Raw genomic sequence first — 14,990 nt, 5'->3', positions numbered from 1 at the left:
GCATATAGCTTTCTTTATTTTTCTGTGGCAAACAAGGGGAATGAGAAGGGGTTATCCAAGTAGTGGACTTCCCTTTTATGGACTGGAGTGGGGCATCATTTTATTACAAAGGGTGTATGTGGTTATGCTTCAAGGAGGTGCCATTTTACAATAATGGTGCATATTAATATACTACTATGTAACGACACACACACACACACACACACACACACACACACAACACCCCTTGCATGAAAATGATGCCCACTCCAGGAACACAATCATATATCCTTGATGGTAACAATAGCACATACCATATTTTTTGTTTTATAATATGTACCGGATTATAAGGCGCACCCCAAATTTAGAGATGAAAAAGGTAAAAGAATGGGGTCTGTCTTATACTCCATAGTTGTCTTACTGGAGAGGGAGCAGAGTCATAGGAGGCAGGCACGGCGGTGGGAACGGTGTGGCTGTGCTGGCAGCGGTAGGGCTGTGCTGGCAGCGGAAGCTGTGCTGGCTGTGTGGAGCAGGCTGGTGCGGCGGGTGTCCTAGATGCTCTGTCAGCGGTGCGGGCTTCAAAGAAATAGCCTATGACAAGATCTTGAGCTGAGGGCTCCATCTACACACGCGCCGCCCCGGACGCCATCATTTGAACCCAGAGCATCTGTTACATCAGCCACACCGCCCTGCTTTACACAGCCACCGTTGCCAACACAGACAGATAACCAGCTGGCCGGCCTCCAGCACAGAGAGGCAGGCAGCCGGCCGGCCGCCCGCACAGAGAGGCAGCCGGCCACCCGCACAGAGAGACAGCCGCCTGCACAGAGAGGCAGCCGGCCGCCCGCACAGAGAGGCAGGCAGCCGGCCGCCCGCACGCACAGAAAGGCAGCTGGCCTCCCGCACGCACAGAGAGGCAGCCGGCCATCCACACAGAGAGGCAGCCGGCCGCCCGCACAGAGGCAGGTAGCCGGCCGCCCGCACAGAGGCAGGCGGCCAGCCGCCCACACAGAGGCAGGCGGCCAGCCGCCCACACAGAGGCAGGCGGCCAGCCGCCCACACAGAGGCAGGCAGCCGGCCGTCCGCAGAGAGAGGCAGGCACCCGGCTGCCCGCACAGAGAGGCAGGCAGCCGGCCGCCCGCACAGAGAGGCAGTCAGCTGGCTGCCCGCACAGAGAGGCAGGCACCCGGCCGCCTGCTCAGAGAGGCAGGCACCCGGCCGCCTGCTCAGAGAGGCAGGCACCCAGCCGGCCGCCCGCACAGAGAGGCAGGCAGCCGGCCGCCTGCACGCACAGAAAGGCAGCCGGCCACACGCACAAAGGCAGGCAGCCGGCTGCCCGCACAGAGGCAGGCGTGCGGCCGCCCGCACAGAGGCAGGCGGCCGGCCGCTCGCACAGAGGCAGGCGGCCGGCCGCCCGCACAGAGGCAGGCAGCCGGCCGCCCGCAGAGACAGGCAGGAAATTAACTTCTTACCTCTCTGCGGCGCCCCCCCTGAAGCATGGCCGTCGGCGTCCTGTGCGGCCGCACAAGTCGCACATGCCTAAATCCGGCCATGTATACTGGTACCTGAGGTGGAGCAGTCCCTGGCACCTGAGGTGGAGCACTTACTGGCACCTGAGGTGAATATACTGGCACCTGAGGTGGAGCAGTCCCTGGCACCTGAGGTGAATATACTGGCACCTGAGGTGGAGCAGTCCCTGGCACCTGAGGTGGAGCACTTACTGGCACCTGAGGTGAATATACTGGCACCTGAGGTAGAGCACTTACGGGCACCTGAGGTGAATCTACTGGCAGCTGAGGTAAAGCACTTACTGGCACCTGATGTGAATCTACTGGCACCTGAAGTGGAGCAGTCCCTGGCACATGGTAAATATACTGGCACCTGAGGTGAATACCATGGCACATGAGGTGAATATACTGGCACCTAAGGTGGAGCACATACTGGCACCTGAGGTGAATATCCTGGTACATGAGGTGAATATACTGGCAGCTGAGGTGGAGCAGCCACTGGTACATGAGATGAATATACTGGCAGCTGAGGTGGAGCAGCCACTGGTACATGAGATGAATATGCTGGCAGCTGAGGTGGAGCAGCCACTGGTACATGAGATGAATATACTGGCAGCTGAGGTGGAGCAGCCACTGGTACATGAGATGAATATGCTGGCAGCTGAGGTGGAGCAGCCACTGGTACATGAGTTGAATATGCTGGCAGCTGAGGTGGAGCAGCCACTGGTACATGAGGTGAATATGCTGGCAGCTGAGGAGGCGCAGCCACTGGTACATGAGGTGAATATACTGGCAGCTGAGGTGGAGCAGCCACTGGTATATGAGGTGAATATACTGGCAGCTGAGGTGGCGCAGCCACTGGTACATGAGGTGAATATACTGGCAGCTGAGGTGGCGCAGCCACTGGTACATGAGGTGAATATACTGGCAGCTGAGGTGGAGCAGCCACTGGTATATGAGGTGAATATACTGGCAGCTGAGGTGGCGCAGCCACTGGTATATGAGGTGAATATACTGGCAGCTGAGGTGGCGCAGCCACTGGTATATGAGGTGAATATACTGGCAGCTGAGGTGGCGCAGCCACTGGTATATGAGGTGAATATACTGGCAGCTGAGGTGGCGCAGCCACTGGTACATGAGGTGAATATACTGGCAGCTGAGGTGGAGCAGCCACTGGTATATGAGGTGAATATACTGGCAGCTGAGGTGGCGCAGCCACTGGTATATGAGGTGAATATACTGGCAGCTGAGGTGGCGCAGCCACTGGTACATGAGGTGAATATGCTGGCAGCTGAGGTGGAGCAGCCACTGGTACATGAGGTGAATATGCTGGCAGCTGAGGTGGAGCAGCCACTGGTACATGAGGTGAATATGCTGGCAGCTGAGGTGGAGCAGCCACTGGTATATGAGGTGAATATACTGGCAGCTGAGGTGGCGCAGCCACTGGTACATGAGGTGAATATGCTGGCAGCTGAGGTGGAGCAGCCACTGGTACATGAGGTGAATATACTGGCAGCTGAGGTGGAGCAGCCACTGGTACATGAGGTGAATATGCTGGCAGCTGAGGTGGAGCAGCCACTGGTACATGAGGTGAATATGCTGGCAGCTGAGGTGGAGCAGCCACTGGTATATGAGGTGAATATACTGGCAGCTGAGGTGGCGCAGCCACTGGTACATGAGGTGAATATACTGGCAGCTGAGGTGGAGCAGCCACTGGTACATGAGGTGAATATACTGGCAGCTGAGGTGGAGCAGCCACTGGTACATGAGGTGAATATGCTGGCAGCTGAGGTGGAGCAGCCACTGGTATATGAGGTGAATATACTGGCAGCTGAGGTGGCGCAGCCACTGGTACATGAGGTGAATATACTGGCAGCTGAGGTGGAGCAGCCACTGGTACATGAGGTGAATATGCTGGCAGCTGAGGTGGAGCAGCCACTGGTACATGAGGTGAATATACTGGCAGCTGAGGTGGAGCAGCCACTGGTACATGAGGTGAATATGCTGGCAGCTGAGGTGGAGCAGCCACTGGTACATGAGTTGAATATGCTGGCAGCTGAGGTGAATATGCTGGCAGCTGAGGTGGAGCAGCCACTGGTACATGAGGTGAATATGCTGGCAGCTGAGGTGGAGCAGCCACTGGTACATGAGGTGAATATGCTGGCAGCTGAGGTGGAGCAGCCACTGGTACATGAGGTGAATATACTGGCAGCTGAGGTGGAGCAGCCACTGGTACATGAGGTGAATATGCTGGCAGCTGAGGTGGCGCAGCACAGCCTTGGCAGTGGCGCGCAGTTTTGGTCAGGTTGAGGAGTGCGCTGAGTGACCGCTCCCGCAGCCTGGTATCACTGCTGGCAGCTCGTACCCCTCATACATGGCTGTTTCCCTCCGTGTACATCACAGAGCCGTGGTCCCCTGGCCGGGCGCCGCTTGATGACGCGCTGTCTCCTCCTCCTTCTCTCTGCCCTGGGCTGGAGAGTCGGCTGGCTGCTGGCGGGGCGTTGCGCACGGTGAGAGCGCGTCGTTCGGCGGCTGTCTCGGTTGCTCTCTGTGGAGTCATGTTCCTGAGCCCATCTGCCGAGCCTGAGGTAATAACCGTCCATTCATGAAGGCGCCTCTTCCCTCGCTCGGTCCCCGGCATGGCCGCTTCCTGCGCCTGATGCGCCCTAGCGCGCTCTCCCCGTCCGGCCTTTCGTGCGTATAATGGATGATGCAGATCCCAATGGGCGCCCACTGTCTGGTGTGTGGATGGTGCAGCGGGAGGACCGGCTGCCTGCACCTGCTGCCGTCTGCGCCACGCCAGTCCCGGGCTTCCTGTAATGGCACCGGTTGGGTTCCCTGCAGTCTGTGCCAATTGTCACGCACACGAAAGGGTGCAGAGCGCAGGTAATCCGGGGGCACGACCCCTGTGCCCTATACCGTGCCCACCCAGAGGTATATAGGACTCTACTGCCGTGAGGGGCCCAGAGGAGCAATGGCACAGGCAGATTCTCCAGTACTGTGCGCAATGATGGCAGGCTGGAGCGCATGATCACAGTGCCATTGTACTGCAGCCTGCTGGGGCGCACACACTAGTGCCACATGCCCAGAGACGGCTCCCTGACCATGGCCAGTGTGTGGATCCTTACAGGGGAATACATACACACTCATCCTGCTGGGAGTTCTGAAAGTTTCTTGTAGCAGTCCTCACTGGTCCATAACTTCATGCTCAGGGATAGAAACCTGCTTCACATATTCCCATATGGAGCTGGTATGTCCCTCAGCTGGAGGTGACTGTCGTCAGTGGCCCATCATACTACATAGGAATGTTCCATTCTTTTACAGCAAGCAGAGATTTTTAACGTGAGATATTGAAACGCCTAAAAGTATGTTAACAAATATTATTAATAAAGGAGGATTATTCAGAATGTCTATATTAATCAGTTGTCAGTTTTGCTGTCTAGAATCATGCCAATGCATACCATGCCGCCTTTTTCGGGTGCAGTTTGTGGCAAAAACGGCATGCGTTTCCTTCCCCAGCGAACTCTGACATTTCAATTTTGCTGTCCGCACTTTGCAGTTTTTTTTGGGCTGCATGTTTGTTTTGACCACGAAGATTCAGCATGTCAATTCTTTTTGCATCTTTTCCCTGCGATTCTCATTAGTGATGGGAGGACTCTCAGATCAATCCCCCTCTGACTTTAATGGATCCCAGGTATCTGATAAGATGCCGGTCCCCATATGAAGTCTATGGGGACAAGAATCCGGCGTAAAAGGGTAGGGTCAAGAGTTTCATACTTACCGAGTCACCAACGCGGCTGTATGCCAGTTGCTCAGTCACTTCCGGAGCCGGTCATTACCATAATTGAATATGCACTGCTTTCCCCATCCAGTGGCGTCTTGGTTATAGTCAGACGAGCCCCTACTCCTAGTGACTGCGTGTCTGACCCTTCCAATCACAGATGCCGATGGGCGGGTCTATATCGTACAGTAAAATAAATAAAAAAAAAAAATGGTGTGTTCCACCCATAATATGATACGCAGCACAGATAAAGCATATGGCTGTAGCCCCGAGCCGTGCGGTTATTTTGGCTGTATATCAAAATAGGAACCGTATGCGGCTTTTTTTTTTTTAATTATTTATATTTTAAAAATCAGCATTCGGTCCCCCCCAATTTTGATACCCAGCCATGACAAAGCTCGACAGATGGGGCTGGAATTCTCAGGCTAGGGAGACCCATGCTTATTGGGAGCCTAAAACTAGCAGCTTGCAGGTGCCCGGAATTGTCGCATTCATTAGATGTGACCCATCCCAGCTTTTTACCAGACTTCCTGATTGCCCTTGTGCGGTGGCAATCGAGGCAATAAGGAGTTAATAACAGCCCACAGCTGCCACTAAGTCCTAGATTAGTAATGAGAGGCATCTATGAGACCCCCCCCATTACTAATCTGTAAGTGAAATTACTTAAACACAAACACCAAAAAAATCCTTTATTTGAAATAAAATACAAAAAAGCACCCTCTTTCACCACTTTATTAACCCCCCAACACCCCTGCAGGTCCGACCTAATCCACACGATGTCCCATGACGATTCTAGCTTTACTACATCTAAAGTCACAGCGTGCAATCATGGATCATGACTGCCTGCTGTGAGCTTCAGGCAGAGACTGAGTGAACCGTGCGATCAGCGGTGGTGTCAGTGTCACTCAGGTTATCCACTGCCACAGGTGGAGGTTTCCACTGCCCTCCACCTGTGACTGCAGGTAACTTGAAGTCACCTGAGCTCAGGTTATCTGCAGTCAGACGTGGAGGACCGTGGGACTCTTCAGCTGTGACCGTAACTTACCTGAGTGACGTCACCGCAGATCACACGGCTCGTTCGTTCTCTCTCTGAAGTGGACAGTCATGTTCCATGATTGCACACTGTGACTTAAATGTAGCAGAAATCGTCGTGGGACCTTGTGTGGATTTCGTCAGACCTGCAGAGGTGTTTTTGGGGATAATAAAGTGGTGAAAGGGTGCTCTTTTGTCTTTTATTTCAAATAAAAAAAAAAATGTGTTTATTTGTTTATTTACTTTAACTTAAATTAGTAATGGGGGGGGGTCTCAGATGCCTAGCATTACTAATCTAGGGCTTAGGTGCAGCTGTGAGCTTTCATTAAACTCCTATTATCCTGATTGCCACTGCACCAGGGCAATCGGGATGAGTTGGGTAAAGTGCTGGGATCGTCGCATCTAATGGATGCGGCAATCCTGGGCTGCTGCAGACTGATATTTTTAGGCTGGGGTAGCCCAATAAGCATGGGTCTCGCCAGCCTGAGAATACCAGCCCCCAGCTGTCGAGCTTTAGCTTGGCTAGGTATCAAAATGAGGGGGGGACTGCACGCCACTTGTTTGCCATATGCGATTCCTCTTATTTTGATACAGAGCCAACATAAGCGCATGGCTGGGGGCTGCAGCCGCATTCTTTATCTGTGCTGGGTAGCATAATATGGGGGGACCCTACATTAATTTATTAATTTTTACTGTACGATATACTGTAGACTGGCAGACATGGTTTGTGATTGGAAGCATCATACACGCTGCCACTCAGCGTGGGGGCGCATCTGACTGCAACCAATCACTGATGCTGGTGGGTGGGGGAAGCAGTGAATATGTATTAGGCTATTAAGCGGCCCTGGAAGGGAATGAGAGACCGTGGGAGTAATTACAGCGGTGTCGGTGACTAAGTATAGCGCACTCATTTTAATTTTTTTCTTTATTTTAACTTTATTTTTTATTTTTTTTTATTACCCTAGTGCCGAGCCCGTTACCTTTTGAACCTGCAGGGGTCTGACTTTACACTCTGGGTCTCATCACTATGTTTCACCCATTGAACAAAAAAACAAACAACGCATAAAAAAATCCATGGTAAACGCAGTGGAAATGCATGTCTTTTGTGACCACAGGCTGTTTTTTTTTCTGACCACAGGGTGCAGTTTTGTGGTCACGTAAAGGGAAACTGTCAGCAGGATCTTACCCCCACATACCACCACCCCAACTGTTTGTATATACATATAGCTCTTGTACAGGCATGTCCAGAAATGCCTTTAATAAATCAGTCAGTTCCGTTGTTACTGAGAAATTGCAGTTTGTTACAATATGCAAATGAGGTGTTAAGTACCACTCCAGTATTTTTTTTTCTCTCTTTCACTGGTGGAGTTGTTTTGTAAATTTAAGTTCCCTGTCTTATACTCACCCTCCACCATCTTCATTTGTTTCTAGTATCATTCCGGTCAGTCTCTGGCACTTTGCTTGCCAGCTGCTCCAGTGTTTCATGGAGCGCCCCAGAGGTCACAAGTCTATAAGATCGTTGTGGCTCTCATAGACTTGCATTAACAGCTTGTGACAAGATGACGATGTGGGAATGGAATGACGCTGAAAAAAGATGAAGTCGCTGAAAGGTCACTATAATACCGAGGGCCGAAGACTTGTATTTAAAAGGAACCTGTCACTAGATTTTTCCCCATTTAAACTGCAACCACCACACCTGTAAGGCAGCTTTCACATCAGCGTTTTTTTTGCCGGTCAGCAAAAAAACGTAAAATGCATATGACCAGATCCTGTGAATTGCATGTGCAACGCATGTAACTGCAATTATTTTCCCGGATCCTTCTGTACCGGGACACAGAATTTATTGGCTGGCACTGGAGTCAGCTGATCGGAAGTCAGCTGACTTCTGATTTCACAGCCCACACACGCTGCGATGGGTGCAGGTTAACAGCAGTCACTGCCTGCTGCCGATCGTGTGACCGTGTGCAGGCTGTGTGTTCTGGAGTTCAGCTGAGTTCAGATCAGGTGACTCCAGTGCCGGCCTAACTCAGCTGACCTCACATCTCACACATGCTGCGATTGATGCAGGGAGATACAGAACAAGTAATCGTCCGACACTGGAGTGAGCTGATATGATTATTTGTTCTTCTGGCCGTGTGGTCAGGAGTAGGGATGAGTGAGCAGTAAACTGCTCGATGGGCGAAGCTCATGTCTTCTTTTTTTTTTTTTTTAAAATCATTAAAAAAAAAGCACAAAAAAAAACCCAAACAGGGTTAGGGGTAAAAAAAAAAAAAAAAAAAAAAATGCGTGGGCTCCCACTGCATTTTCTATTGCTAAGGGTAACCCAAGCAGATAGCGGCAACCCCCGCTGCTTGGTGTTACCTTCACTGGCAATGGAAAATCCAGGGAAGCCCTTTTTTTTTTTTTTTTTGCCCAAAAACTGAAAAAAAAAAAACAAAAAACATGGGCTTCGTCATATTTTTTGTATGCTAGCCAGGTGCAGCAGGCAGATATGGGCTGCCCCCAACCCCCAGCTGCCAATTTGTACCCGGCTGGGAACCAAAAATACAGGTAAGCCCTTTTTTAATAATTTAATGAAAAAAAAAAAAAATTTGTTGGCTTTGCCCAATTTTTGTATCTAGCCAGGTACAACTAGGCAGCTGGGAATTGGAATCCGCAGCGTAGGATAGCCCAAGCTTTCTGCCCCCCCGCTGTGATTTGCAGTCCGCAGCCACCCCAGAAAATGGCGCTTTCATAGAAGTGCCTTCTTCTGGCGGCCCTGGGTAATAAGGGGTTAACACCAGCTTTGTTTTACCAGCTGATATAAAGCCAGAGATTCTTAATGTCAGGCCAAGTTTGACCCAGCCATTAAAGGGTTAAAAAAAGACATTACACAGAGAAAAAATATTTTATTAGAAATAAATACAGACACACTTAGAGAATCCATCTTTATTGCTCCCTCTCACCCCTCCACGATCCTGGTCTTCTTTCTTTTGTCTTCTTTCTTCAACTGATGCAGCTTCACTAGAAAGCACGGGGGAGGAACTACTTTCTGGGCATGCTTAGTACTAAAAACAGGATCCTGCCTACCAGAATGCGGTGACTTCCGGTAGAGCAGGATCCGGCTCATTGAAAAGTATTGTAGGTACCGCCGCAACATGAAGGATCCAGTGACATGCAGTGTTTTGTCGGAGGTCAAAAACGCTACAAGTAGCATTTTTGAAAAAAGATAAAATACTGCATTTCACCGCATCCAGTGTATGACGCACGCAACCGCAAGTGAACGCATATTGCCACGATTCCATTGCAAATACATTGAAATGACAATGCATTTGTAAATGATCAGGCATATGCGTTTTTGTTTTTTTTTCACTGATGTGAAAGCAGTCTAAGCCCTTATATATTGCATTATAGATTACTGTATATTTCTCTATAATATATAAAATGCCTTTTATTATACTCACCTGTGGGGCAGTCCGCTCCGATAGGCGTCACTGGTCTTGATCATGTGCTTCCTCTCTGCGATTGCCATCCTCTTTCACTGCTTCGGGTGGATGACACATCCTATGTGATCCACACAGTTCTTCATTGCACTAATGCATACGCACACTTCTCTCTACCGTGCTGAGGGCAGATCAAAGTACTGCAATGCACAGGTGTGGGGAAAAGGCCAAAGAACACCTGTGCATGCAAGGAAAGCAGATGAATATTGCAAGCACAGAGGAAACGCCACAGGTGACTATAATAAAAAGATTTTTTTATGCTGTATAGATCGGCTTGGGCACTTACATACAGTTTTGTAGAATGCTATATATAAGGGCTTACCAATGGTGGCTGCAGTTTATATGAGAAAAAGCTGGGGACAGGTTCCCTCCGAAACATCACTCCAATGGTGAAAGAAAAAAAAATATGCTGCAGTGGTGTTAAGTGGTTTTATGTGTGAAGCACTTCCCAGGCCTCTGCTGTCCCAGCTCGCTTTCGTACCTGCCACATATTTTGTTGCTTGACTAACAGTGTCTCTGTTTGATGTCACACTGCAAAAATTTGTCTTTCTCTTTCTCTCATATAGTTAATTAATTCACATGTCTAAGCTCTTAGAACTATTATAATTTTAACTATTAATATACGGTATTGCGCAGTACAAAATATGTTCTTAGTCACTTGATACTCTGCTCCTTTTTACTTGTCTTTTGTATTCAAGCATTGGATTATATCTCTGGTAATTGACCAAAAGTAATCTGCAAGAATCGAAGGGTTTCAATTACCCTGATATATTTTTTCCATAGTCGCAATTTCCTGGTGAAATTGCTCACTGCTAGTCACTTACTGCTCTGCAGTTTGGTGCAAAGAAGTCTAGATTCGAATGCAAGAGATGAATCTTTAATGTCATGTTGCAGCCAAGATTATGATACGCCTGAATAAGATTTTCCACCAGCTCTTTACAGTTGTCTGACTTGGTGTTTCCAAGGAAATTTGTTACCACTAACTGGTATGCTACCCATGGAGCCTTTTCCTTGCCACACAGTAAATGGTGAAACTCCTCATCTTGCAGAAGCACACGAATCTGAAGACCAATGAAGACTCCTTCCTTTACCTTTGCTTCACTCAACCATGGAAATTTGCAAGCGAGATACTTTAATGCTTCTGCATTTTTGTCCATTGCCTTTACAAAGTTCTTCATGAGACCCAACTTGATATGCAATGGAGGTAACCTACTTTTCTGTGGTTCGACAACTGCTGGATGAAGAACATTTTTACTCCCTGGGTGCAGTGCATTTCTGAGGGGCCAGTCTCTTTTCTTGTAGTGTTCTTGTCTTGCTCGACTGCCCCATTCACATAGGAAACAACAGTACTTTGTGTAACCAACCTGGAGACCAAGCACGAGGGCATCCACCTTTGTCACCACAGTCACTGATCCTGATCCTTGTCCTGATCTCCTATTTTGCAACCAAAATACAAGTTGTAGGCTTTCTTAACCATATGAGTCACGTTTCGCTTATGTGACTCAAAAGTCATCTCACCACAGATACAGTGCTGGCCAAAAGTATTGGCACCCCTGCTATTCTGTCAGATAACACTCAGTTTCTTCTTGAAAATGATTGCAATCACAAATTCTTTGGTATTATCTTCATTTCATTTGTCTTCAATGAAAAAAAAATAAAAAGAATTGTCAAAGCCAAATTGGATATAATTCCACACCAAACATAAAAAAGGGGGTGGACAAAAGTATTGGCACTGTTTGAAAAATCATGTGATGCTTCTCTAATTTGTGTAATTAACAGCACCTGTAACTTACCTGTGGCACCTAACAGGTATTGGCAATAACTAAATCACACTTGCAGCCAGTTGACATGGATTAAAGTTGACTCAACCTCTATCCTGTGTCCTTGTGTGTACCACATTGAGCATGGAGAAAAGAAAGAAGACCAAAGAACTGTCTGAGGACTTGAGAATCCAAATTGCGAGGAAGCATGGGCAATCTCAAGGCTACAAGTCCATCTCCAAAGACCTGAAAGTTCCTGTCTACGGTGCGCAGTGACATCAAGAAGTTTAAAGCCCATGGCACTGTGGCTAACCTCCCTAGATGTGGAAGGAAAAGAAAAATTGACGAGAGATTTCAACGCAAGATTGAGCGGATGTGGATAAAGAACCTCGACTAACATCCAAACAAGTTCAAGCTGCCCTGCAGTCCGAGGGTACAACAGTGTCAACCCATACTATCCGTCGGCATCTGAATGAAAAGGGGACTGTATGGTTGGATACCCAGGAAGACCCCACTTCTTACCCCGAGACATAAAATAGCCAGGCTGGAGTTTGCCAAAACTTACCTGAGAGCCTAAAACGTTTTGGAAGAATGTTCTCTGGTCAGATGAGACAAAAGTAGAGCTTTTTGGGAAAAGCCATCAACATAGTTTACAGGAAAAAAAAAGAGGCATTCAAAGAAAAGAACACTGTCCCTACAGTCAAACATGGCGGAGGTTCCCTGATGTTTTGGGGTTGCTTTGCTGCCTCTGGCACTGTACTGCTTGACCTTGTGCATGGCATTATGAAGTCTGAAGACTACCAACAAATTTTGCAGCATAATGAAGGGCCCAGTGTGAGAAAGTTGGGTCTCCCTCAGAGGTCATGGGTCTTCCAGCAGGACAATGACCCAAAACACACTTCAAAAAGCACTAGAAAATGGTTTGAGAGAAAGCACTGGAGACTACTAAAGTGGCCAGCAATGAGTCCAGACCTGAAACCTGAATCCCATAGAACACCTGTGGAGAGATCTCAAAATGACAGTTTGGAGAAGGCACCCTTCAAATCTCAGGGACCTGGAGCAGTTTGCCAAAGAAGAATGGTCTAAAATTCCAGCAGAGCATAGTAAGAAACTCATTGATGGTTACCGGAAGCGGTTGCTCGCAGTTATTTTGGCAAAAGGTTGTGCAACCAAATATTAGGCTAAGGGTGCCAATACTTTTGTCTGGCCCATTTTTGGAGTTTTGTGTGAAATGATCAATGATTTGATTTTTGTTTCATTCTCTTTTGTGTTTTTTCATTGCAAGCAAAATAAATGAAGATCATAATACCAAATATTTGTGATTGCAATCATTTTCAAGAAGAAACTGAGTATTTGACAGAATTGCAGGGGTGCCAATACTTTTTGCCAGCACTGTATAGCAGAAATAATCTGCTCTATTAATGCAAGTCCGTGGAATCACTGAATAGCTGATCGATAAGGCTAAGTGCACACATCAGGTTTTTGCCGTCAGGCATAATCCGGCGTGTGAGTCCCGTAATGGATCCGGCAAAATTTGTGAAAAACCAGATGCACCGGACCATTTTTTTTTCCGGATCCGGCAAAAAACTGATATGGCGCCTCTGTTTTTTCATCCGGCGTATCAGTTTTTCTGTCCGTTTTTTGCCGGATCCGTTTTTTTTTTTTTTTTTTTTTAGTTTTTAACCTCTTAAATATAAAAGTAAACCTATACATGTTTGGTGTCTACGAACTTGCACTGACCTGAGGCATCACACCGACACATCAGTTTTACCATATAGTGAACACAGTGAATAAAATCTCAAAAACAATAGTGCTATCACACTTTTTCTGCAATTTTTCTGCATTTGGAATTTTTTTGCCGTTTTCCAGTACACTATATGGTAAACTTATGGTTTCGTATAACACATATGTAAGGTTTAAAAAACCCTTAATTTAAAAAAATAAATATTCCCCATTTGTATACACCATTTTTTTTTTAAACAAAGACCCCCAAAGTACCATAGGTGCTTTCCTTTGAGAAATAACCCAATCATGTAAAGTTACCTTAAAATGACACACCAAATACAAAGGTTTTGGAACAAGTTTAATATTTATTTTTTTAATCTTTTTTTCTGCAATGGAGGAGCTACATAGCTCTTTATTAAAATACAAGGACAATAATAGTACAAAACAAACGTACCTCAAAAATGGGAACCTCCTGGCTGGCAGATGGCTGGCTGCAGGCGGATGGCTGGCAGGGTTTCGGCAGGCTGGCAGTGTTGGTCTTGGTCGACAGGTCAGGCAGTCATCACAGTGAGGAGTGATGGCTTTATATAGCTGTGTTGTGCCAGTTTGAGCCTGCACAGTTTTAAAAAACGGATCTGTCCATGTATTCCGGTATTTGCCGCATCCCGCCGGATCCGGTGTCCATAGACAACCATTATAGATTACGCAGCATCGCGCCGGATCCGGAGGGATGCGATCTATTCCTTGCCTAGCATTATATCAAAGGCTGTGAGAAATATCGACACACCCCAGTATCAGAAAAACTAGAGCCAATTTAAAAATTTAAGCATCATTTTCAACACCCCAAAATTAGTTGAGTCCAACTGTTTTCATGTCTGAACCAATTTTGCAGTTGACTAGTGCTTTCGGGGAAAACTTGTGACGTGCATAAAACGTTTTGATACAAATGTAAAGCAAAGCTACTGTAAGTTGTCTTGTGAGACAAATCTGCCCTTATTTTCAGTTTCCACTTGTATGTTGACAGCACACTTTATAAATGGATCCCTGAGTATATTTGGAATTACAAAGAGAACCTGTCATCATAATTATGCATATTAAAGTAAACTTATGGCCATATTGGCACTACTATACAGATTCAATAATTACCTTCCATGAATAAATCTGCATCTTGTTTTTTTTTTTTAATCATCATTTGACATTGCTTTTGGTGCATTGGAGCAGCATTAAGGGTAGGGACTTTGGCTCTTCCCTGGCCCAGTCACCTGCCTCTAGTGCCTGTATTTTGATTAATATTGAGATATGGTGTCCTCATTCAGCCGAGATCAAAATCTGTGCATGCACCTCCACTGGCGCCATTTTACAAAATTCCACTGGGAGATCAATCTGCACCAAAGTCACCTGACGGTGCCAGTTCAATCTTTAAAACAGGAAAAAGATATAGAAATCAGATGCAGGCGAAAGTAGTTGAGCAGAGCCAAAACCCTACCCAGTCATGCCTCAATTCATCAAAAGCTTATGAAACCCAAATTTAAAATGCTGATTAAACAACCAGGATGCGGATTTCTTCACTGAAGGCATTTATTGATTCTGTGTAACTGCGCTATTATGGCCATACCTTATTTTAATATTCTAAATCATGACGAATTCTCTAGTACATGATTTTATCAATCTATTTAGATGGTCTGTACTATCTACAGAGAAGGAATCTCTGATAGCTAAGTGA

At 47.2% G+C, this 14,990-nt stretch overlaps 1 protein-coding gene across 2 annotated transcripts in view; it reads left to right on the top strand.

Annotated features, from left to right (window-relative positions):
• The first annotated feature begins 3,942 nt into the window (after positions 1 to 3,942).
• Positions 3,943 to 14,990, top strand: part of ZNF800 (zinc finger protein 800) — a 96,932-nt gene continuing 85,884 nt past the window's right edge. Inside the window, exon 1 of one of the 2 annotated variants that reach the window (XM_075345088.1) lies at positions 3,943 to 4,075. In XM_075345088.1, the coding sequence (XP_075201203.1) occupies positions 4,046 to 4,075 (30 nt within the window). In that variant the 5' untranslated portion in view covers positions 3,943 to 4,045. The remainder of the gene's footprint in view (positions 4,076 to 14,990) is intronic. The other variant, XM_075345087.1, reaches the window with a different exon arrangement.

Source organism: Anomaloglossus baeobatrachus, chromosome 4 (genome assembly GCF_048569485.1).
Source record: "Anomaloglossus baeobatrachus isolate aAnoBae1 chromosome 4, aAnoBae1.hap1, whole genome shotgun sequence".
Classification (NCBI taxonomy): Eukaryota; Metazoa; Chordata; class Amphibia; order Anura; family Aromobatidae; genus Anomaloglossus; species Anomaloglossus baeobatrachus.
The sequence above is the reverse complement of the archived record's forward strand: the minus strand, read 5'-3'. Positions and strand labels throughout refer to the sequence as shown.